The 26,309-nt window shown below is 33.0% G+C and overlaps 1 protein-coding gene across 3 annotated transcripts; it reads right to left on the reverse strand.

The window, feature by feature from the left end:
- Window positions 1–1,175: 1,175 nt before the first annotated feature.
- Window positions 1,176–26,237, reverse strand: Cops2 (COP9 signalosome subunit 2). 3 transcript variants are annotated; one of them, XM_046461419.2, is made up of 13 exons: window positions 26,147–26,237; window positions 16,860–16,973; window positions 16,169–16,246; window positions 12,857–12,982; window positions 10,756–10,845; window positions 10,526–10,603; window positions 8,650–8,824; window positions 7,998–8,176; window positions 7,840–7,892; window positions 4,818–4,915; window positions 3,370–3,452; window positions 2,808–2,866; window positions 1,176–1,925 (listed from the first exon to the last, which is right to left on the reverse strand). In XM_046461419.2, exons 1-13 carry the CDS (start codon window positions 26,198–26,200, stop codon window positions 1,781–1,783), a joined length of 1,332 nt encoding a protein of 443 aa, XP_046317375.1. In that variant the 5' UTR covers window positions 26,201–26,237; the 3' UTR covers window positions 1,176–1,780. The 3 variants fall into 3 exon arrangements, with proteins under 3 accessions (XP_046317375.1, XP_046317374.1, XP_058440772.1); XM_046461418.2 differs by having other exon boundaries at window positions 10,756–10,866; XM_058584789.1 differs by lacking the exons at window positions 2,808–2,866; window positions 3,370–3,452 and having other exon boundaries at window positions 10,756–10,866.
- Between the last annotated feature and the right edge of the window lie 72 nt (window positions 26,238–26,309).

Consider the following 26,309-nt stretch of genomic DNA (forward strand, 5'->3'; position numbering starts at 1 on the left):
AGAAGAAAATACACATAATTTTATAATATCTTAAACTTTTTTATTCCCTATCATAAACATTAATTTTGTCTTTCGTTTCTTTCAGGTTTCTACAATTTCCAACTTATACCTGTATTTAATACTGCTTTTATCTGCTAAAGACATTAACTGATTGCTTTCCTAAATCTAAGGATTATATAGTTTTAGTATAAATATATATCACATATTTTCGTAAAATTTTGACAAAACCGAATAAGCATGCCTTGTTTTAAGTCCATGCTCCTTCCACTGTTTATAAAATCTGATTTAATGATCAAAAATTCTAGGTTGTCACTCTTCAGTTACAACAGTCTTCCTTCTGAACTGCCACTCACTTTTTACATAATAACAAGCAATAGAAAAACCAAAGAAATTATGTTAACCTTAGTTCTTCCTTTTGACACTATAAAATAATGTGAACTTTTTTAAAAAAATGAAACAAACACATCCCAAACTCAATACATTCAAATGAGCTGAGTTCCTTTAAGGTAGTCACCTTGGAAGGCCACAGTTCATTCTTTTAACTATACTGCCACTGCACAAAATACCTTTAAAACTCTTTTGGTATTGCTTTCAAAGCCAATTACACACTTTCTGCATTACTTCAAAGATAGGTTCAATTTTTGGAGACTGTTATCTGGTGCCAAATAATGGTAACTAAAAACAATCAAGCTTGGAAATAATTTTTGTTTTTTAAAAACAATGTATAGTCAAAGTTAACAGTGTATGACTTAAATTAACTTTGAATGCAATTCTAAAAGAGCACACCCATGAGGTTTTGGGCAATGGTAGATTTAGATTGCTGGCATTAGAAAATAACCTTCCAGCATGATCACTAAGCAGGGTAACATTCATTTAGCTGTCTATGTTCTGGCATATTTGTTTAAAGTGACATTCTGAGTTAAAATTTATTCTTTTTAAAAGGAATATCATTCTTAAAAAAAAAAAAAAGAAAGCCTCACTGTCAAATACTATGCAAGTGTTTTGTTAGAAAGTAGTTCTCCTTACTTTACCAATAAGACCACTTTTAAAAACTTGAAAGCAAATAACCACCTTATTTGCCATCAGGCTTTTTAATCATTAACTGAAGATAATCTGAAACTTCTAAAAAACAAAACAACAACCCAAATGTAATAAAAACACATCAAGAACCAAACTATAATTTCTGAGCTGCACTGTTTATTTTGCTGCTTGAAACCTAAGTGACAGTATGCCACTATAATTATGGGGTTTCACCTAAACCTTTACTACACTGCAGGTACAGAAATATACGGACACATTTTTGGAGAATTGACATTTTGCAAAATGCAGCAAACATTTTCATTTATACATGAGAAAAGGAAGTGTTCAAAAGGGTATGCATTTCAAGTTATTGCAGGTTATCTGTGAGAGAATTTCTGCAGGTAAAACATGTTTAAATTTAACCAACAGTAGCGTGTCAGTGTATTTAAAATCATGACAAAAATCTTCTCTCTGGTCATGTTGCCCTTGACAAATTACTATGATGTTGTATGTTTAGGGCAAGATGTCAATACAGCATAAATCCCATGGTATTTTGGTTTTCTTCTGGAGATTAAAGCTGTTTTTCTTGGGATAAATGCAGCAGCAAAACACAAACCAGTTGATCAAAAAAGCACTTCTGCCATAACTCCAATAATTTTCAGGACACATCAACCGACAGTAGTTTTGCCATTCCCAGTTCTTTTAAGGATTACATCTCTGCACTGTTGCCTTAAGTATGTCTGTAAAAGCTTGTTCTCTGTTAAGCCAGTTTACTGACTACAGCCTGGTTGAGAGAATTTAGTTGGTTGGTCCATTTATCTAGTGCAGTATATCGTGCTCCACCCCTCTTCTGATGATCCAGTTCAAGGAGTTGGTTGACTTGATCAATTCGGCCATGAATAGTGCTAGAAATAAATAAATAAAAGAAAATATGTGTACAAATCATTTTCAGCACAATATCAATAAACGTAAAAAAAGAACTGCTGCCAGGTGTGGTGGTGCACACCTGTATCCTGGCAACTCAGGAGGCTGAGTCAGGAGGATCTCAAGTTCAAGGTCAGCCTCCGAAACTTTGCAAGACCCTCAGCAACTAAGGGAGACCCTGTCTCAAAATACAAAGGGAATGGGGAGGTAGCTCAGTGGTAAAGTGGCCCTGGGTTCAATTTCCAGTACTTGCATGACTCACCAAAAAATAAAACAAAAGAAAAAACCCAAACAACAACAATAAAAACTGTTGCCTACACTGAGTGAATTTAGTGTTAGTTATAACATTTATTGCCTCATTCAAACCTAGAAATAAACCAGATTTTGATTATCTTTCATCAATCTTACTAAAAGAATCACTAGGCATAACTTACTAATTAACCAAAAAAACTGTTTAATAGCTTATATCATACACTTAAAAACATTAAAATAACTATGCATTAAATAATTTCTTTGCTATATACATATCGTATGCAGAAATCCTTCTAAACTATTTAGAACTTTTCAGAAATTATGTTTAATATTTCATTTATCGGGCTGGGGTTGTGGCTCAGTGGTAGAGCGCTTGCCTTGCATGTGCGAGACCCTGGGTTCAATCCTCAGCACCACATAAAAATAAACAAGTGAAATAAAGGTATAGGTTCATTTATCAAAATCATCATACAAACACCCCTCTTCTAATAGAAAATTGAAGCCACATGCTTTTTATGAAAAAAATCAAGAACTCAACTGCTACCTTTATCACCATTATTAAGATACAATTTCAAACATCTTGTGATTAAAAAAAATTACAAAGTACTTACTTATCCAATATGCACTGCACCAGCAAGCTTTCCACATCAGCTACATCTATGTTTAACTCCTAAGACAAAAGATTATAATTCTAATAATTAATGTTTTTGAAGACTTCATGATTTTACATAATCATTTTGATTTTAAATTCATTTCTATAACATGAAGGAAAATTAGTAAAAAGATCTGTAAATTCATTATTGCTTTAAACACAGGTCTGATAACAATTTAACTTTTGAAGAATATTCCTACTACAATTTTATTGTGGTTGAGTTTGGCCCTGATATATTTCAGCTACTCTTCTTTTCAACAACTTGCTGTAGTTGAAAGAATCTGCTACAGGGTTAAAGCTCTTTTCTGTTAATTGAATTTTATGCCAAAAAAAAAAAAAAAAAAAAAAAAAAACCCACAAAAAGTTCACATAAATTCAAAACTCTGAGGTTATGCTTAATTTTAAAAATGTAACACTATACATGTTACATTCCAAGTCAGAATTAGTTTTTTAAAAGGAAAGATAGGCTACATTTGTAAGAACAAATTGTACACATCATTAAAATCAATGAATATAAGTACCTTCGAAATAAAAGGAATATGTATTCTTGTGTAAGGCTTAATTAATTTTATGAGCACTTGTGTTCTGATGTTTCGTAAAAGCTCTGAAAGAAAAGACAAAAATTAATACAATTGTAATTCAATTTGTATATCTTTATGAATCATATATGCTTCTAAATCATATTAATTAATATATGCTATCTTCTCAAAACACATCATTTTGCTTTGCAAGGACATAAAGTATTTAGATCTAAAACATGTGGATCCAATAGATGCACAGTGTAATTAGAGGCTGCTTTCCCATAATTGTGCTTATGTCTCACTCTACTAAAATATATTCTTGACTTCCCAATACTATTCCGCTGTCTACCATTTTCTCAAGAGTAACTAATCTTTCAATAAGTTCTGATTTATACCTGCAAAGTTCCTTGTCTAATATTCTCTCAAAAGCTGTATTTTATACACTGCATTCAAAATTTCCCCTAGTTTCGTAACATAAAATTGTCTTTAATTTTTAAAAACTAGTCTGGAGTTCATGCACAATGCTTATAGATTTTTCTGTATCTACAAAGCACAGGGCCATTCCAGGTTCATGGAAGAACTTCTAAAAAAAGAATGCTTATTGAATGAAAGAAAGAGAAAATTTTTCCTGATGCATCTGGAATTTAACTATTTAAATAAGTTTTTCCAAATATTCATTTAAAAATCGCCAAAAAACTCCATATAGATGGGTACACTGGGGCTAAGAGACGCCAGAGCAAAGAGATGATTTTTGCTCTTGGTAATTCATTAGAATTGATTAAAAATCTCATTCATTTAATAATTAATTTAATAATTTAATAATTTAATAATTAATGTTTTTGAACATTGTTGGGTCGCAATGAAACCTTCCCAATGTTATCTTACCTTCTGTAGTAAATACATCTCAGCATTAGCTAAAGCAGGATATATTTAAAGTTTTTTGACAAATAAACCATAAATATTAATTTTGAACCTAGACATCAATAAATAAAAAACAGTATCTAATTAGAATAAAAAGTTAAAAGTGACAGCCACTTCAAACAAAATGGACAACATATAATATTTATTATATGAATATAAAACCAGCTAATTTATTTATTATTTTGGTACCAGGGACTGAACCCAGGGGCGCTTAACCACTGAGCCACATCCCCAGCCTTTTTTATTTTGAGACAGGGTCTTGTTAAGTCCTTAGGGTCTTGCTAAGTTGCTGAGGTTGGTCTCATCTAGCAATCCACCTGCCTCAGCCTTCTGAGTTGCTAGGATTATAAGCATGTGCCACCCTGCCCAGCTATAGTTTTATCATTTTAATGAGTATCCTGTTCCATGACAATATTCAGAAACATTTTTATACTTTGCAGTAACAGTTTAATTCCACACAACTCCATTAAGAAATATTTAACAGTGTCAAAGAAAGTAACAGAATTCAGTTAGCAAAAAGAACATACCTTCAATATGTTCTCTTATGAAAGGATCATCCATGATGTTGCTGTGATTTGTTTTCAGAATCTTTTCAAATTCAGTGATGTCATTATTCTGATAGGCACTGAAAGAAAAAAATACGTGTAAATTTTGTCAAATATGAAGAAATCATGTATTAAATCAGAAAATCCAGAGCCTGTTTCTCAATTTTCATATGGAAACGTCTAAATTATTTACTGCTTCTACCATGCAAATCAGAATTAAACAAATATATATACTCATATCCTTCTGCAAGTGACTGAATTTTTGGGCTGGGGATATCGCTCAGAGGTAGACTGCGTGCTTAGCATGTGCAAGCCCTGAATTCAAACCCTAGCGCGTGCGCACACACATACACACATACACACAATATTTTTTTTTCATGCGTTCATTTTTTTTTAAAAGGCAAGAGTAAATAAATCTTTCAGGTTTATGTATTTATTTATTTATACATAGCTAATAAAGTAATCTCAAAATCTTAGTTTGGTTTAAAGTTGACAATAAAACATTTAATAACTATTTGATGTTTGATCTTTTCAAATTAAATTGTGCATTTAATCCCTAATTGTTCTTAATGAAAGAAATCAGGTTTCATGCACTCTAAAGGAGGAGTTTGGCTTATCTTCCAAATAAGAAAGTATACCTTCTCAGAAAATGCAGCTTCCTAATTTTTATCTTCTAGAAAGCTACCAGCAACTGCCAAAACTTTGAGGAACATGTGATCCTCTAGTCTCTCCAGTCTTAAAAGTTCTTAAAAGTTCCACTGAACTATTCAGCAGAAACATTAGTGGCAGATAATTAGTGCCAGATGAACATACACCCAAAGTAGAGAGTGATGGAATCCCTGTTGCAGAAGGTCAAAGGCTGATTTATGTTCATAATTTTCTGAGGAATCTAGTATCTACTCTTGAAATAATTCTGTAAGGCACTATGGGGATTGCTAAAGGTGCTGAGAAGGAAGAAGCCAACCTTCTGGATATGGCACCACTGTCTGCTTTATATGTATGACATATCATCAACCATTCTGCACGCCCTCTGCTGTGCTTCCATCTGTTGGGTCGCAATGTAACTTCATGTTAGGGGCAGGTGATTCAAGTGCTTCAACAGGAATTATTTTCCTCTAGTCTGCTGGCAACTGACTAGGAAGATAAAATTAGGAAGCATTACTTTCTTACCTACCCAATATGTTACTGTAATATACTATAGGAGGATATATTCAAGTAGTGAAAACATTTGCACACAATAATTATATCTGCATATATATATTTTAAACTGTAAGACATTTTTCCATTACTTAAGTAGATTTTTAAAAAATCTTGTACAAAATTGTGGAATACCACATGTCACTTGTTTGGGTAAAAATTACCAATCCAGAGGCTTTTCTGGGGTAGAGTCAGACATAACAAATGTGTAAATATGATCATTACTTCTTAAAGGTCTGGAAAAAAATCAGTCCTTTAATCTGTTTTTAATGTATCTAACCAACTTGATTTATATAAAATATTAATGTCCATGGCAAAACTTTTACTTAATATTTAAAAGCTAAAGCAGCTGTTTAGCAATTTAATGTTACAAATAAAATATTTTAAAAGTATTAACCAAATCAGCTCTTAGTTAATGTGGCTAAATGTACATCAAATAAACTGCTTGAAATAGATAACTCTACTAAACCTGATTTAACATACAGATGTTAAAACAGACTAAAGTAGCAAACAATAAAGGAATTGCTTTCTTATTGGCAATTTAGGGTTTTAGCCCCTGGACATTCCTAGCTCCCCTGAAAAAAAATGATTCTTATTTGTTACAGCTACATTGAGGATTTTTAAAAACAAAACAAAAAAATTGCAGTCATAGTAAAATAAAAACAGAATAAATGAGGACATTTTACAAATTTAATGTGATGAAATAACCAAATTTATATATAGATGATTCATAACTTCCGTCTAGTATTTTTTTAATGAAAAAAGGCTACTAAGAAAGACATAGCTGTTATCTAAATTTTCTATATATATCTACCAAAACAACAACAAAACCCTGGCCCCTCTTGCCTTAACCATATTTTTTCAACCTTGATACAACCTAAAACAAAGGATTTGAAGAAACTTAGTAGGTTTCTTGTACTTTTTTTTTTTTTTAACCTTAGAAAGTCCACAAAAGCCTACATTGCTTGGGGCGGTCTAATTTACATAAGAACCAGCAGTGCTAAGTCTCTCTCATTGCCCCTTAAAAAGAAAAATCTTGGCTCCTCAGTCTGTTCAGAGTTCTCAACCTGTGCCAAAGTCCAGTATGGTTTAATGTATCTGTACAGCTCCATTTATTCCTAGCCCAGAGGATAGTTTCTCACACTCTCTCTTTTTGCAAAGATGTACCTGTTCTCCTAGACTTTTTGTTTGGTCTTACCTTCTACAACTTTAATATTAATTGATTACAGTAAATTCTTCAGTGGCAAATTCTTCAGTAGCAAACCATCATCATTTATTCTTTTCCACAGAAGTACACAAAAATTAGGAGACGCCTCTGTCTCCTAACCCTCCACCTCAGAAAATTACCCATGACATTCTTTTAAAATATTTTCACTTTGTCATTAATTTAAAAAAAGATAAAGAAGTATGTTTTTGTGGTTTTTTCTTATTGAAAATTCTTGACTTATCATGGACCAATACATAATTTTAGTTTGGATTAAGGTAGCCAGGGGCAGTACACATTGTGAAATAATGTTTTAAGACATCCATAATTAATTTTCCACTGAAAAATAGCAGGGACAAGCACACACACAAACACAAACACATGGATAACAAGAAAACCAAACAGCAGATAATTTATGAAATTTTGTGAATAACAGAAATAGCACAGTAAGTGACTTCAGAAGATAAAAATTTCATGAACTTTGTATATTTCATACAAAAATACAAAAGAAAAAGTGCTTTATATTAACTGAATTCTTAAGTTTTATTCTCCTTTATGAATTGCTTTAAAGAAATTTACCTTAACTGAAACATAAAATCTTACCTTACTAAATTCGTCATTGCTAGAATTTCTGGATCATTTTTGTACGGCTTGGCCTAAACACAAGTTAAAACAAAACAAACAAATTATGTACATATACAGAGAATACCAATTATTTCCACAAAGATATTTGGTAAGAGAAATAAACAAAGTGCACGTACCTCCTGTGAGTCAAATGGATTTATACCCGATTTCATTAGCATGTTTGCTAAGACCAAATATTTTAAGCAAGTGGTTCGCCTGGGACTTCCTGATTCATCATAATTCTTGAAGGCTTCAAAAAAATCAGTGTGTGCCTTTTCAAATTCACCTTCTCTCAAGTGCATTTTACCACCACATTCTGTACCGAATGAAACATAAGAAAAAAGGATTATTTTCAGTTCTGTAATAACAAGATTAACCATTTTATAAAGGTAGAATGAAAACCATTTCATTGATTCTCAGTTTTTTAATTCTATAACCTAATCAGCACTGTCTCCAGGACATATACTTTAAAAAAAACACAAAACTCTTCATTAAACACCAGCCAAATAATCATTTGCAAATCTTTATCCTCATGAATGTAATTTTATACACATCATTACAAACAAGAAAAGAACTTTTGATAAACTGAATTTTCTAATAATATCTTTATTGTTAAAACTTTCACAAAAAACCAAGCATCTTAATTTCTAAGACTACACCATTTCAGTGACTTCAATACTTTGCCATCTATTTTCAGAAAACAAAAACAACCTGTAGTCATTTAGTTATAGGCAATGACACTTGACTGTCTTCCCCTGTTACTGCCCATTTTCTTCAAAACAAATTTACCTCTGATAACTCCCATGATCAGTGGATGAGGGATGGCAGACTTGATGTGAAGTGACTGTTCATAGAGTGCTTTAAGTTTTTTGTTATTTTTCTGTGCTGTGTACATTTGAATTTCCAAAGCATAAATTTCTAATAACTGTGTACCTTTTTTCAGGTCATCTTCTCCATCATCAGTCTAGGAAAGCAAATACTTTACTTTAGTCAAGATAGAATTCAGACAACCTAGTAATTTTCATTTGAGTTAGTGAGCCTGACATTTATAATATTATTTCTGTGTTGAAAAAAGCAGTACACATTTTAATGGAGAAATACCATATTCAGAAAACCACTTTTAATGGCCAAAAAGGAATCAATATAACCTTTTTATTTCCTAGTTACTAGAAAAGTAAAAAGTGGTCAGAAGTTTTTTGTATGTATGAATGCTTTGATGTTTATTTATTTTTCAGTACTATGGATTGAAATCAAGGTGTTCTAATACTAAGCTATATCTCAGTCCCCTCCTTTTTTGGATACTGGGGATTGAACTCAGGGGTACTCAACCACTGAGCCACATCCCAGCCCTATTTTGTATTATATTTAGAGACAGGGTTTCACTGAGTTGCTTAGCACCTTGCTTTTGCTGAGACTGGCTTTGAACTTGTGATCCTCCTGTCTCAGCCTCCCAAGATGCTGGGATTACAGGAGTGCACTATAGCGCCCGGCCACCCCAGCGCTTTTTATTTTTCATTTTGAGACAGGAGTCTTACCAAGTTGCCCAGGTTAGCCTCAATCTTGTGATTCTCTTGCCTCAGCTCCCTGAGTACCTGTGATTACAGGTATGTGCCAATGGACCTGGCTGGATGTTTATGTTTTTAACTTGAAGATTTATTAAAATACTAATAGATACTAAGCCAGAATTTATTGCTTATTGGGTCTTTCAACTTAAAATTCTGTTTAAAATTCATTAATGAATCATAATCAGAGTAAAACACGATATGCAAAACAATGTGTACATCCAGATCATCATGTATCTCAACTTTAATTTCATCAAATACTAAGTATTAAAATACTATTACAATCCAGACAGCATCTTTTGCTATGTTCCTACAGAAACCAAACAAAGGGCTGGGGATTTAGGTCAGTGGTAGACCACTTGCTTAACATGCATGAAGCCCTGGGTTCAATCCCCAGTAGTACATTAAAAATAAAAACAAACAAAAAAAAACAAAACAAAAAAGACAAGCAAAACTTTCCGACCCCCCCCCCCAAATATTCCTTACATATATATTTTGAAAGACTCTCCTGTATTCAGAAATGTTTCTCTATCATTTTCATGTAACATGACTCTGAACCTAGAGCTATTTATCTGACTAAACTTAGATAACAAGATGTATATAAGAAACATTCATAAATGACTGATCTGCAAAACTATTAAAATATCTGCAGATAATTAAAGCAGTTTCCTCAAAGTCGCCCCATTCACAGAAATAACATATATATTTAAATAACAGTACATACTATCAGAAGAGCTAAAAACATTTGAAATAGAACTACCATGTAGAATATAAATTAATCTCAAATGACTTATTTGATGAAGAGAAAAGTAGGAGTATAAAATGAGAGCCCAGTTAAATATAGAGATGTGCTATCCCAACCATATTGCTTCTCAAATTATCAAGGCTCATTCTTACTAAGTATTACAACAGTGTTTACTGATACCTGTACCTCATTCCACAAAAGATAAAAAAATGAAATTAGCATTTCAAAAACTTGCTTCTCAAATTTTATATTTTGGATGATGCTTGAACAAAAATGTCCCTAAACAATATTTTGAATACAATTATTTGTTATGCTTTTTATGATAAAGAAACATTAAAAATAAATAAGGAAATGCTACCTGGCATGACTGATGTAACTGACGTAAAATCTTTTGAAGCTTTCCATATTCCTCTCGTTCTAAATATAATTTCCCAAGCTGTAAAAAAAGCAAACTTACTGAAATAAAAAGAATTCAACAAGAAAAGATGTGTAGCTTTAGGAGAGATTAAAGTCACCCACCCACTCTTTAAAAAAAAAAAAAAAAAAAGAAAGAAAGAAAAAGAAAATAAATCTAATTGTAATGGTTACCTTTGTGTTTGTTTTAAACCACAGTCTATCATTCTTAGCATCTTTCAAAGCTTCCAGTGTTGTTTCATAGAATTCCTGCAGTAAATCCATCTGACATAAAAAATCAGAATTCTATAATTGTAAACAGCAAATTTGTACCTGTTAATAAAGTTAATTTGAACAAACTAAAAGTGCATCTTTGAACTTTAATACATAAGATACACTACTTGTATCTTACCAAATGTTTTACAGTCCAAAAAAACTAACACAGACCAAACTTATAAAAAGATAAGTGCCATGATCTGTTTTTATGTTTGTTTTAAAACACCTAGAAAACATTTTACTATATAACTATTGCCATAATTGTGATGCTATAACAGTATAGGTCTCTTTCCCAATCTAATAGCTCATTTTATATTAATACAAGTATTCACTCAACCCTTATTCTGTTTTGCATTATAAGCTCCTCTGCTCACCTTCCTTGTTCTACTTCTGGCTTTATCTATGTTTGAATATCTGGTTCCCTTATCTCTACTTAGCAGGATCAAGAGAAAAAAGAACATGAGAATTGGCAAGTTCGACATGTTTAGGAAAGGCTGTTTTTTCATGACTACTGTTGGAATATGGAATAAGTCAGAGTGCCACCACCCATCTCTTATTTTCAAAAGGAAAAATAGCAGACAGAAGCACATGATTTTCAGTTTTTAAAATCACTTAATTCCCCTCCCCCAACACAGGGCACAACATGAATAGTGTACCAAGAATGTTTTGATGATACTAGTTTATATAAGACTTAGAAAACACTTTCCACTTAAGAAAAGGCACTGATATATAACTTAATTCCAGATTTAGCACCATTAAGTGCTAATGTTTCAACAAAACATAAATTTACCATGTTTTCCTCTCATCTCATTTTTAAACATGAAAAATAGAAATAAGGCGCTGGGGCTCTGTGGTAGTGTACTTGCCTGGGATGTGTGAGGCACTGGGTTTGATTCTCAGCACCGCACATAAATAAATAAAATAAAGGTCTACTAAAAACTAAAAAAAAAAAAAAAAGAGAGAGATTAAAAAAAAAAAAAAACTACCTCAAGAAATAAAAATGAGGACTGGGGTTGTGGCTCAGTGGTAGAGTGCTTGCCTAGCACGTGCGAGGTGCTGGGTTTGATCTTTAGCACCACATAAATAAATAAATAAAAAAGATATTGTGTCCAACTAAAGAATATTATGTTTAAAAAAAAAAAAGAAATAAAAATGGCATCTAGTAGAAAAGATAGGAAATGAGAAACTGATGCTGAGAAAAATACAAAAAGTATCAAATGTTCTAAGAAATACAAATGATATAGTGAATACATTTTGTATCAAAGATCAAAGAAAGCTAAAATTTAAGATTATGTTGCTTAAAAGAAAATGAACAAATAATCCAAGTTAAAAAAAAAAAAATCATCATTGCTTATCTTACCAAAATCTAGAATAATGAAAGTACTGTCACTCTCAATATCCATTTTATTTCATCAGACCATTCTTTCATTAACTATTATTCACCCATCCTTTGGAGACACCATTTATTTTTTGAGCACTTACTGAGCAATACCAAGCAATAACTGACATGAGAACAGGATCTTGACAAGGATCTTTATCTAATCGAGTTCATGCATACAATCTTATTAAATGCTCCCCAAAGGTTAGCTAAAGCAGCAATAATTTTTGAGAAGAAACCATGAGGGCTAGGGGTGTAGGTCAGTAGTAGAGCACTTTCTCAGTATGTACAAGGCCCTGGGTTTGAGCTCTAGCACCATAGAAAACAAAATAAAACAGAACAAAACACAAGAACTATGATAGTAACTGTATGGGAGTCGAAATACAAACCTGGAAAAGTTGCTTACAGATTATTTTTGTATCTGAAGGTAATATTTAAAGAGATTAAGCTGGAGTTAATACCTCTTAGTGTTCCATAATTAGTACTATTATCAAGAAAATAGTACATTTTTTTGAAGCATACTAATAACTAGCATAACTGCTTTGATCAAATCTCTAGGCCTTTTTTTTTCTTTAAAGAACAAAGCTCTTACTGTAAACAATAAACATACAACAGTACTAAGAGGAAAAAACTGAGCCTAACCTGTTTAGAAGTGGATATATAATCAAGAATAGAATTAATGGATTTTTCAGAATAATTTCTTGTGACTGCACTCCGAATATAGGTCAACAGTTGTTTATATCTATTCATCATTTCTGGAAAGTTTGTCTGTGAGGGAAGAGAAACATATTAGATACATACTTATATACTAAAAAATGTAAACATGATTAAGATACAGTATATGGATTGAAATGTAGCTCATATAATTCATAATACACTTTTAAAGAGAGACCACATATATTGTGCTATAGATTTTTTATCTTAAAATTTACTCAGATGACTATATTAATCAGATATATAACAACGTATAAGTAAAATTTATCCAGTCAGCCAGTAAGACAAATACAACTACTACATTTTCCAAATTTCAGATATTATTCTTCATTGTAGGACACATATATCTTACCCTGAAGACTTAATCCTTTTTTTAGGAAGTTCTGCAACAAAAGTTATATGTGTCTTTTCTCCCTACAGTTTGCCGGCTCTACACAAAAATATGAAGTAAAAGAATTTCAAGCCACAGTACTCATCTCATGTCAAATAAGTCCTACCTAAGGCTCCAACTCAATAGCAGACATAGTTAATGTTGCTATACCTTCCATAACTATTTATACTTCTGTGGGTTATTTCAAGAAGCATGAAAGATCTGAAGGAAAAAAAAAAGAGTGCTAATGAAACATCCAGCAGTTAAATATTTGAGAGGAAATTTACTCAGTCAATTCATGAGTCTAACCTTATAACCTGTATCCAGACTCTATAATTTCCAACTCCCAATAATTCCTCATGTTAATAAATTCTACTTCTATTCTTCTAATCTGGGAGACGGAACATTGGCAGGTGTAAGTGTTTTTTTCTGACTAATTGAACATGTGTGTTTATTAGGGTAAAGAATAAATAAACTATAAGTGTATATATCAAACTATTTTTTGTAAGTATGTAAGTTTCATATAGGAATAAGTAACAGGTAACATCCTATCAGTGATGTGCAAAAATCCATTTAGAACAATATAGAGAAAGGCAGATCAGAGAAATATATGACTATCCCAACTTTGACATAATATATTGATATTAAAACAAGATTTTATCAAAAAGCACAAGTTTTGAATTAATCTCCTTATGCTGTAACTCTAAAGCTTATTCTTCAAAAATTATGTTATTGTAATTGAAGATTAAGGTAAGATTAGGCAAACTGACTTTATAGGCATGGTGAATACATACTTACCACAGGCCCAAAAGCAACAAAGCCAACTGACTATGAATTGAAACCTCTGAAATTATGAGCTAAAATAAATCTTACCTCCTTTTAAGTTGATTTTCTCAGGTATTTATTACATGACAGAAAGCTAACACACCAAGCCTTAAGGGAGGCATCCATTTTAAAACGAATAAAAACTAAGGTACTGCTGGTATGTTAAGAGCTGATTTTTAGAACCTTAAGAGTTAACGTTTAGCTCCTAATATCACTATAGTTGTTTAATCAAAAAATCTCTTCCTCCTAGGATACTTAGTGCTTTTCCCATAGTCCTGAAAATTATTAATTTCAATGAGGCAAATATTTGTTTAATATTTTTAAAATCAGTAAATGGCAAGAAAGTATAGTAGCTCTGTGCAACATAAAATGCTTTGAGAATACCAGAGCAGAAATGAAAAGGGCAAATGCAATGTAGATGTTTTTCCTTCTTCAACTAGATTTAAATATAACATACAAAAAAACTTAAAAAATTTAACATGTTTTGAATAGTCCTAATATTTGGGGGGAAGAGATGGGCTAAAACATTTTACAGATAGTTTTTGTAGAAGACACTATGGAGGGCCATTCCCATTAAAGGAGGGAGGCTATATCAATTAAAAGTATGTCAAAACAAAAAACATAAGCAGAAGTTAACTGGATAAAAGTACTAACAGAGCTCAATTTCAGATGGGAGAGAAAAGCTAATGAAAGAGAAGCTTATAGGAAATAAACAGTGGAAAAAGAAAGTCACAGATTACCAATTACCTTTCCACTTGCCATTTTCCTGTAGTTTCTAATGCTTGCCTCTCTGCTAACCTGAACTTTCTATTTCTCTTAAAAATTCTTCTACCCTTAGCAAACTAAGATTCATGTCTGTACCTAGTACTCATCTCCTAACTTCTTTTCCCCCATTTCTACCTGTACTCTTGAATTCTACTTGGCCAGTTTAAAGAAATTTGAGGACTGGCATTCTATAAAGTTATGTCATGGCATTTCTAGTTTATCTATGAGTTCATTCAACAGAAATTTTGAATATCTACTAAATGCCAGCCACTATCACAGTTGTGAATAAAACAAAGTCCTGCTCTCATGGAACTTACAACTTAATGCAGGAGAGAGATCCAGAGACTCAATAAATAAGTAAATTGCAAAGAAAAAAACAGCAGGGTAATTAAGTGATGATGGAAAACATGCTATTTTATATTAGGTAGTCAGGGGAAGGCCATCCTGATGTGTACCATTTGCACAGAGAATTGAATCAAAACAAAGAGCCATGTGGCTATCAAGGAACATCTGACACAGAGGAAACAGCAAGAGCAAGCCTTAATACGAGTATGCTTGGGATGACTTGAGAAACAGTAAGGTTAGTAAGGAGTAAATAAAAAACAAGACCTGATGGACAGCAAAGGGTGTGTTTATAAGGACTTGTAGGCCATGTTAATGACTTGGATTTTATTGAGGAGGTGGGGTACCATTAGAAGATTTGGAGCAAAGGAATGACATAATCTGACTTACATTAAAAAAAAAAAAAAATCATTCTGTCACTTGTGGAAAATAGACCAGAGTAAGAATAGGAAGTAAGAGGACCAGGCTACTGCAATAATCTAGGTGAATGTTATCTTTGGACCAGAGTAAAAGAGGTAGAAACAGAAAAGTGCAGTTAGATACTGGATGTATTCTGAAGATATATCAAGTCATCTGGATTTACCAATGGATTATTGTGGACTGAGAGACAGAAAGGGTGTTAGGTACAACACTAATGTTTTTAGCCTTAGTCAGTGGAAGAATTTTAAAGCTTCTAAAATAACATTTTGTGGAAAAGTCACTATAAAAAATGTAGTCAAATGTTGTGTACATACCTAAAAGGTAAGCTTTTGTATTCTAGGCAAAATTTTTTTTAAATGAATCATACTAATGTATTTATAAACTGCAAAGCAGACCAAATATGGAAATGTTATAGAACCATTTTAGAGAAGTCAATAAAATGGCATTTTGTTGCAATGAGGTTTTCACTTACAGAATTCACTCGTTATTAGTTTAATTCCCTTCAAAACAAATCTTACCAACTTGAAGTTAATCTTAATCATTTGTTTCAGTGCTTTAAATCCCCACTCTCCCTTTTCACCTTCAAGTTCCAAAACCTAAAAAAGGGAAGGAAGTTTAGTCTAATGTAATATTAGCTCATTATTTTCTTATAACATACAGTGTCTAATTTTGGAATTTATTTTACATCATATTCAGAATCCCACCTTTCCTCAATATAGTTTTAAAAGGCTTATAATAAAGAGAGACCAATCATAAGATGCTTTTTTATGGATAACATGCTTATTTTGAAGTTCTTTGATCAAAAGATTAAGAACTACTCCTTGATTATATGGGTCTAGAATATTTCCCCCTGAATAACCTTTGGTAAGAACAACCCAAAAGTGTACCATAAGTCAAGAAAACAATATGATCTATCTTCAAAAGGAATAAGACTGTAGTGATAACATCGATGGACCGTCAAGTTGGTTCTCTTTCTGCCAGTATGCTACTATGCTTTTCAGGACAATAATCCTGCTTCCAAGACAGCTTGATTGGGAAAAATAGTAGGGCAGCCCTTTTGAACTACATACTCTCTAACAAAAACTTATCTTACAGGATTACCACTCAATATTCAAAACACATTCCTGAGATAAAATCACTTTGGACTTAGTTTGGTCTAACATATCATAAACTTGAAGAGACAGAATTGACTGGAAAAAAAATATAAACCTTTTGGAAGCTGCTTAATGCTGCTTTTGGGTCATCTTCTTTTAACGCTTTGGAATTATAGTATTGATTTTCCAAATCCACATTTGGCTCAGAGTTACTATCTTCAGAATATTCCTGTGTGGTAAGAAAGAGATAGTAAATGAATGGGGGGTGGGGGGGTGCGGAGTGATATCATACGCATTTTACTGTAAAAAGTGAATACTGTTAGGATAGGAAAATCCACAAAAACAAAACCACCTTGAACACAGATAAAATGAAATTGATATTTAACCATTATTTAAAAATGGGGGGAGGAATCAAATACATAGTAAAATAGAATTCTTTAACTGCAATTTCTGTAGAATCAACACAAGTTAGAATGTAAAGAACTAATGTGTTACTGACTGCCCCCAATTCAACCTAATAAAAATCTTATGTAAATGAGTTCCAATTATTAATCTTTGCTTTATAAATGTAATTTTTTCCAACTCTCTAAATCTTAATTTCATTGTTCTAACATATCCTATCTAGGTAGAATTTTAATCTATATATGGCAAAGTAGTCTAATGTCAAATATAATTGGCATTAAAAATAATATTTGTTTTATGTGCATTTCACATTACAAGTTATGTTAATGTAATTTAACTAGTGTTTTAACAAATCAAAACAAGTAAACCAAAATGGATTTATATAACTTTATGAAATTTTTCTATCACATAAATTCAAGTTTTAGTAAAAAATAATAAGGCAGAATGGAAAGCGGGTTATGAACATTAGGTGAAGAAGTATAAATAAATTTTAAAGTTTCAAGATATTCAATCTAATAATGAGAATTACAAAATATATAGATTGGCATAATGAAAATTATTATTTTAGGAAGTTGTAAATTATTTCCTCCTCTGCCATGAGGGGAAAATTTATGTTAAATTAAGAATACTATGGTGAAAGATAAGAAAAGTATTAAGCTATACTTAAAAAAAAAAGATAAGAAAAATATCAAGTTATTTCTAAAACTGAAACAGTTAATTTCTTTATTAGAGATATTTATGGAAAATTCTGTAAAGTCTTACAGAAGCAGAGGAGTGCAGAAAGATATACTGAGGGTAGTACTTGTTTGGAAAATTCAAAATATATCAACACAGGATGAATTTTTCAATAATCAAAAAGTAGCTTTGTAGTGTGCGCCCCCTGGAGGATCCTTGTGCAAGGACACAAGTGACACTCAGTCTCAGATTTCAGACCTGGAATTGAGTTTTGTTCAACACAGGAAAATCTGTTAGAATACTTAAGGTAAAGACCAGACTCCAGGTAGTAAATAAATTTCACTACAACTCCTTCACTAGGTTTGACAACAACTATTTCACTAGGTTTGACTATAATAAAACTGATAAAACTAACATTTAGTTAATAAAGAATAAACAAGCCAACTGTACATCACAGTGACTAAATGATGCTATAATAGTGATGGGTTTGAAACTGGGTTTTGAAAAGATAAATTTGTCTGCTAGACAGAACAGGAGGAAGAGTATAAATATGGGAGACAACTGAAGAACTAAAAGCAGTTATTCTGTTGTCCTTATGAATCTAAACCCATCCATCTTCTCCTTTCTCCCCAGCTACACCCTTCCCTACTAAGCCACTTTCATCTTTCCACAAACTCTTTTAAGTCTTCCCATTCCCCCTTTTAACCTTCAAGTGCCAATCTTCACAAGGTATGCAGCCAAAATCCTCACAAAAAATGTAAGTTATCCCATTTCTCTCTTCCTGGCTTCCCATTGCTCATAAAATTAAGTTTAAAACAATAAAAAAAAAAATCTTACGATTGACAATGCATCCAGCCTTGTCTACTATAAACTCTCCCCTCTGTTACTCTGATGCAGTTACCCTGGCCTGACCTCACAAGTGGCCAAGCTCCTTCCCACCTCTACATGCTATTTCCTTTTCTACCTCTCACCATCAGGTTAACTACGACATATCATTTCAGATCTCAGTTAAGGGCCATCTTCTCAAGGAAGACTTAGGGTAAAGAATTATAGTATAAAACCTATTTTATACCTTTGGAAATCAGTTCTTCTCTAATTGTCTTATTAACTTGGAACAAACATTTCCAAAAACTTACATATAAATCACTAGATAATCATAGGACTGACATTAGACTTATCTAGTTCTCAAAATTTTATGAATATATTCTTTTGATTTGTCATGTTTATATGAAAGTATATCATCCATTAATTTTATTGCCAAAATATATAATTTTAGCCACAACTGATGTTCTAATTGACTTATGAATAGGCAGTCTTGTTATGATCTGTAATACCATGTTCATATGGTTTGAACCAGTCATCATGACATCACTAACCTGTCAACTGCAGCTTAGTGAGTCAAATTATCTCTACATGTTGTGCCCGACAGCAGAACTATTCTTCTGTTATTATATAGGCCTGGTTTTTTAAAATTGACAACTTAAAAGTCTTTAGAAGAACAACTGTATTGTTCAGATGCTTTTATTGTTTGTATTTAACAACCATGACCTTTAATAAAGTCATGCCTCACTTAACAATAAGAACATATTCTGAGAAATGAGTCAGTAGAGGATTTCTTCATTGTGTGAACATTATAGAGTGTACGTATATCAAGAAATCTACTACATTGCTAAGGGATATAATCTTATGGCCTCCTATAATATATATGGTTCATCATCATGTGATCCAACTGTCATAATGTGGCACATGACTGTATATACCAACAATTTAGTACACACAAATGCAAATTAACAGTCCTTCACTTCAAGGAACTCCAGGTTTATTTAAGATATGCAAATGAAACTGCATTATAACACAACAAAAGTAATAACAGACAAATACTAGGTATAGTGACATCTCAAAAAAAAAATATTGGGCTTAAGATATAGCTCAGTTGGTAGACTGCTTGCCTCATTGCCTCACATGCACAAGGCACTGGGTTTAATTCCTAGTCCCACCAAAAAAAAAAAACAAAAACAAAAACAAAAAACCACCCAAAAGAAAAAAAGAATATTAAATATTCCAGAGCTGGAGGAAGGAAAGATACTTGAGTCAAGTATTAAAGTGTGATTAGGGATTGCAGGCATTGAGAAAGGGCAGATAAAATAATTAAAACATGCAAAGGCAAGTAAGCTTAAAGACTATATATATATATTTGAAAGAATCATGCATGAATAGTTTGGTCTAAAGCATAGGATGTATGCAAAGGACTGATAAGAAATGAACTGGTACTGGACAGAGGAACAGGACAATAGAAATCTAGCAAGGAGTTCCAATCCAATGAAGAGATAATCAGATTTGTGTTTGAGAAAGAGCATTCTGGCAGCAAAGAGTAGCCCCAGTGGCTACTCACACAACAGTCTGATCAAGAGATGATAGAGATTTGATCCCAAGTAGTAGAATGAGGGGAACAGAAAGAGAATGCTGGGCGCAGTGGAACATACCTATAATCCCAGTAACTTGGGAGGCTGTGGCAGGAGGATCACAAGTTCAAAGCCAGTCTCAACTGAGGCTCTAAGCAACTTAGATTGTCTCAAAATAAAAAAGTAAAAAGGGTTAGGGATGTGGCTCAGTGGTTAAGTGCCCTTGAGTTCAATCCCTGGTACCAAAAAAAAAAAAAAAGGAGAATGGAATAAAAATAGAGACTCACCACATGGGCACAAGATAAAGGAAAATAAATTTACCAATAATAACTATCAATGGCTTAGTATCAAAAGGTGCCATTAATCAGAATAGGGATATAGGAGAAATATTAACAAATGTTGTTAAACCAAATCTACTTATTTGAATGAGATAACAATTTGCGAGTTTAAAAAACTTTTTAAAAGAAATTGAAATTTCAATCAATAGATGAAGAGTGCTTTAAAAAAAAGAATTAAGCAATTTATGTAAAATAAACAAACACTTTGAACACCATAAAAGAAATTAAAAAACCCCTGAAGTTCAATAATAGTTTCAACCTACTTGTATAATAAATCATGTTCCAACATTTCCCCAAAGCAATATATGACCCATCCATACTGTTCAGATTTATTCTCCTTTCCCCAAATATGCCACAAAATTTAACATCTTTAGCATAAACTATTATTTTTGGTAGGAATTCTAAACCACCTCCTGGCCTTTAAACATTTTTGCTTTTCTCCTATGGTACACCCCAGCCCTATAGTTCTGAGAAATGTATTCATCAATGCTTACCTTTGTGATTCCTCAATTCTCAGCAAAATCAATTTTTCTACAATTATGCAGTTACATGACATGTAACTAACAGAACTTTTGTTGTATATTTATATCTTATAAATATACACAAGTTATATATATCACAAGTTACTGTGAAAAATCTTAAATTTATTTTATTATTTAAGTTTGTCTATTATTAAATAATGATTAAGTTTATTAATTTGTTACTTAAAATATTTAGGAGCATAATTTTACTTTGTTCTTAGCATTTAAAAGGTGTCTCACATTTATTTTAGCTATCTTTGTTTGAAACCTTCTAATTTCATTATACAAGATACATCAATGAGGTAAATCAACAGGGCTTTTAGAAAACTCATCAAAACTTATATTCCGAATCAATATTTTTCTTTGAAGTAGTAGCTTTAAAAGGCAATAAAATCATGCTGGGTGTGACAGCAAATGCCTGTAATCCCAGTGACTCAGGAGGCTGAGGCAGGAGGATTGCAAGTTCCAAGCCAGCCTCAGCATGGGGAGGCTCTAAACAACTTAATGAGACCCTGTCTCAAAATAGTAAATAAAAAGGGGATACAACCCAGTAGTAAAGCTCTCCTGGGTTTAATCCCCAGTACCCAAGGCAGTAAATTTTTTTAAGATGATAAACACATGGACTATAGTAACACTTCTGAAATTTGCAAGAAAACTAGGTGTTTCCGTCAACAAAATATAGTTCACCATCTAGTCTATAAAAGAAAACTGTAGAAAAAAGAAAGCTTTTTATATATTTGGAGGAAAAAAAATCTCTAAGATAAATATTATGTAGAACAATGTATATAAGTTAAAGCAGTGTGTAGAACTAAAATATGCTATACCTGGACTAAAAAAAGGAGGAGGAAAGAATATATATTTGATTGGGTGGGTGGGGGATGGGAACTGGGCAGTAGAGGAACTAGAAAGGAAATTTTAATGTACATATTTTCTGTTTTTGGATCATGCTTATTATGTACTACTTATTTTAAAAAGACCAAACATGTTAAAGGGTCTGAAGACAATTTTCTAAGTGGAACTCAAACAATTTTGAGCAATGACAGAATCACTGCTCAGTCTCCCAAGGCCAAACAACGTTTATGTGTATGTTTGGTACTAGGGATTAAACCCAACACTGAACATAATGTAGGCAAGTGCTCTATCACTAAACTATATTCCTAGTCCCCAAAGTAACATTTTTATTCATCATTTGCTCCCTGCCCTACTCCCAGAAATAAAAGTACGATAATTTGTTGTGAACATTTGTAAGAAGCTGTGAATATTTGAAATAAACAATTTTTAAAAATTAAAATCACCGCCTTGTTCAAATTTTTGCTTTTATTTTCCTCAATTGTATTAATAATTTCAAAACTGAATCCAAAAGAATAAAGTATTTATTTATATGTAAATGTGAAATGTGCACATGATCAATGTGATTGGCAACCTCTAAGAACTGTCTGCCTTTCAGCAGTCATTGTATTTAACATTATTGCAATAAAAGAGCACATCTAGGGCTAGGGCTGTAGCTCAGCACTAGCACACTTGCAAAAAAATAAAATAAAATAAAAATCACCAATAATTTCTTCTAGACATTTTCTATATTTTCCCCTAATCTAATAAAATTGGGATAGTAATTACATTGTTGTCAGGTCTTCAATATTTTAAAAATTTAACATGTATAATGGGTATGTGTGCACAGCTCTGGTGATGGACCATTCACTTCTCTAATTTTATTGCTCATCTCCATACCCGTACTCAAAGTTGACAAAAGTAAAAATTTAGGACATTAAAACTGTCACATATTTAAGACAAGAAAAATGGGCTGGGGTTGTAACTCAGCGGTACAGTGCTGGCCTAGCACATGTGAGGCACTGGGTTCAATCCTCAGCGTCACATAAAAAATAAAAGTATTATGTCCATCTACAACTAAAAAAAGAAAAATAATACTAATAAACTTCATTCACTAATCACAATAAGGCAGGGGCTGGGGAAGAATAGTGTTACTTTGGATTAGGTAGAGGAGAGTAAATGGAGGGGAAGGGGGAGGGGAAGGGGTACGGGTGGTGGGTGTAGGAAGGATAGCAGGATATGCACATTATTACCCTATGCGCATATATGATTACACAACTGGTGTGATTCTATGTCATGTACAACCAGAAGAATGAGAAATTATACTCCATTTATGTATGATGTGTCAAAATGCATTCTACTGTCATGAATAACTAATTAGAACAACAACAAGACAAGAAAAATAATAATAATAAACATTCATTCACTAATCCCAACTAAAAACTAGACTAGGGGAATATAATGAGGCTCACAGTTTAATAATATATATACCAAGTGGAACTATTCTATTTTTTTAGACAATGATTTCCTTTTAATTCAATTATATTCAAATATATAACATGTAACCTATATAGAAGAACTTACTAAAAATATTTTTTGGTATGAAGTCAGTTTGTATTAAATCCTTTCTAAAAATATTGGAAGTACTAAGTAACTTCATGCTACAAGGGTAAACAATTATAATATATAACCTATAAACTATCTTATCAACTTAATAAATGGCACTGTAGTTATTATTTAGTAATAACAGATCAGCAAATAATCTATAAATCTGTAACATTTACACGAGATTAGAAGGCATCTACTACTACTATGTCTTATTTACTACTATACAATTTATTATTCTTAGAAAATGCTTGTTTTTGCCTGTAATAAAAACCAAACATCTTCAAAATAAGAAGTCAAGTATATTAACTTTCTTTTACTTTGTTCTTTTTTTTTTTTTCCCAACAAAGTTAATTCTCTTTTCTATCAATTCTTGGGCACAAATTATTTACTTTCTTGGATAAAAACAGTATAGAAACAGAACTTTTAGTTTTTCAGGTAAATCACCCATTTCCGCTCTACTAGGCAAGAACAAAAAGTGATATAGGGTATTAAAATTTATCAGTGAATAAATTTACTGATAAATAAATTATAGCCTATGAAGATATAATGAATATCACTGGTCAGAAATGTGCTACGCTAGTTAACAAACTAAACTGGAATGATAACCAATTTTCCAACAAACAATACCTTTTATCAAAAAGAAATCTCCCTAAGACAGCAGATCAATTCTGTAGGACTTATGAATGTGAAGAAACAAAAAAGGACCTAGGTAAAATAATGCAATCAAAGTTTTAACTGTTAGTAGACAAAGTGTAATAACTTCCACTATTTGACATGATTGGGGATCTCGAATGTTATCTTACAGATGAGATGGGTGAGGAAGAAGCGCTATTTAACAGAATGCAGGAAAAGAAAGGACCCCCTCCTTCCCCCATTTCATTTAATTATGTAGTAGTTTCTTTTTAAAAAGTTAAATTCAATCTTATTCTACTGTTCATGTAGAGTAAGCCCTGAAAGGCTGAGCAAACAGTTCAAACATTATATGTTTAGTTTAAAATCTTGCAAATATTAATTAAGTACTTCCTGGGATAAGGTTCTCATCACTGTAACTTTTCATTTTCAGTGATTATCTTTTAAGTTAATCTTAGTGCTAACAAGTGGTGTATTTAAATATTATTGCTTAGGAAAGATGAGTAGAAATTTTTAAAAACAACTAAAACTATAAACACATTTAAAACAAACACTTTAACACCTGTAATATAAATATACATGTAATAAAAACACGTAGATATAAGTAATACGTTTTTAGAGAACTGAAGGCACTGCCTACAGCTGGTCTGTGCAAACCTGTTAGGCAGAAACCATAACTATTAGCAACATCCTTCAATTAACTTCAATAATTACCCAAATCTCTACTATGGCTTTCAAGTAATAGCAAGCGCATCCCTCTCCCTTTTGCAAAATGTACCTTCCTTAAAAATGCAAAGACTAATTGGAAATGACTTCTGGATTCCCATATGCAAAGAAGTTATATATATAAATTATCTTGAGAATCTCTGACACTTAAAAATGAGCCAGATTTCCTAAAGCATTTACCTCACAACTTTACCATAACGCATCATCATCATAATATAAAAAACCAGGGCCGGGATATGGACAGAGCTCAGTGGTAGAATACTTGCCTAGTGTGAGGGGGGCTTTGGGTTCAATCCCCAGTACCGAAACATCAACAAAACAAACTCTCCTCTCAAAACAAGAACCAAACGAAATGCCCCCAAATAAATTGATGCTAATTCTTGATCATGATAATTTTTCTTAGTTTCCATACATTTGGTTTTGAATATGAACCTGAAACGTTAGTAAAACCTGTAAACCCGTTAATAAATTAAACTTTGAATCTTTAAAAAATCACCACTGAACTAGATAAATTCGTTTATTTCTACCCCGTTTACGTTTTAAACGTTGAATACTGGGAAATTTCTTAAATGAAGGAAAAATCCCCCTATCACCCCCGCTCCCCCCAAAGTCCCAACAATAACAAGCAAAACCTACCCCTACTCCAGCTTTCTCTTTCAAGAACTGAAAAAGTAGTTCAACTTTTTTTTTCAGCTATCCTTGCTCTGAACTCTTCACTGTATCCCTACTTTTGACCAAAACTGACCCCGGACAAAAGTATTTAAGCTGTTTCCAGGAAGGTAGCAAGCAGCGTTTCGCGTTCGGGCCTGGGCCAGTATCGCCCCACCCCCCCACCCCAGTTTTCAGATCTTCTCTCGGTTTTTCGCACCCGCTCAGGTCAGTGTGAAGAAGGGTTCGGAATGCTGGGCCCCAAAGCGGAAAGCTAGGGCCTAGACCGCTGCACTGTCCCCGAGGCGGCTCGCGCGGTGGAGGAGGTAGGAGGCATCGAGAACCGGACGCCCGGGCCGGTGTAAACCAAGAAGGCGTTTGGACTTGGAGCGTAAAGGCCTGGGACCCCCTACTCGGCCTCCTTTACCCTCCCCTCCCCCATGCCGGAGAAGCAGGGCCCAAGCCGGGTGCGGGAAGGGGGAGGAGGTAAACCCGTCCTGTCACTGCACTCGGAGAGGCTCAAAGGGACACATGCTCTACAGGGAGACGCTGTAGCCTCCTCAGCCTCGGCCCTAAAAGCCAGACACCATCTCCAGCCCCAGAATTCCGTTCCCTGCGCCTCACCAGGTCGTAGTCTTCCTCATCATCGCACATGAAATCATCCTCCATGTCAGACATCTTGGCCGGGAGGGGGGGGAGGGGAGGAGAAATTGGAGACAACCTCCTCCCACAATCCTCCGCGGCTCAGAGGCGTCACTCCCAGCGTCTCCTCGTCTTCCCGTCGCTC

This window comes from Marmota monax, unplaced genomic scaffold (assembly GCF_021218885.2).
Source record: "Marmota monax isolate L192 unplaced genomic scaffold, Marmota_monax_Labrador192_F-V1.1 WCK01_AAM20220418_F8-fsc00001, whole genome shotgun sequence".
Classification (NCBI taxonomy): domain Eukaryota; kingdom Metazoa; phylum Chordata; class Mammalia; order Rodentia; family Sciuridae; genus Marmota; species Marmota monax.

What these genes read in the sequence shown, in the direction of transcription:
- Cops2 (XM_046461418.2), bottom strand. Translation starts at nt 26,200, where the DNA reads ATGTCTGACATGGAGGATGATTTCATGTGCGATGATGAGGAAGACTAC. An exon ending in ATATATCCACTTCTAAACAG is followed by an intron (nt 10,867 to 12,856) that starts GTTAGGCTCAGT and finishes TTACAATTATAG; the next exon opens with AATTCTGATTTTTTATGTCA. An exon ending in ATCCATTTGACTCACAGGAG is followed by an intron (nt 7,893 to 7,997) that starts GTACGTGCACTT and finishes ACTTGTGTTTAG; the next exon opens with GCCAAGCCGTACAAAAATGA.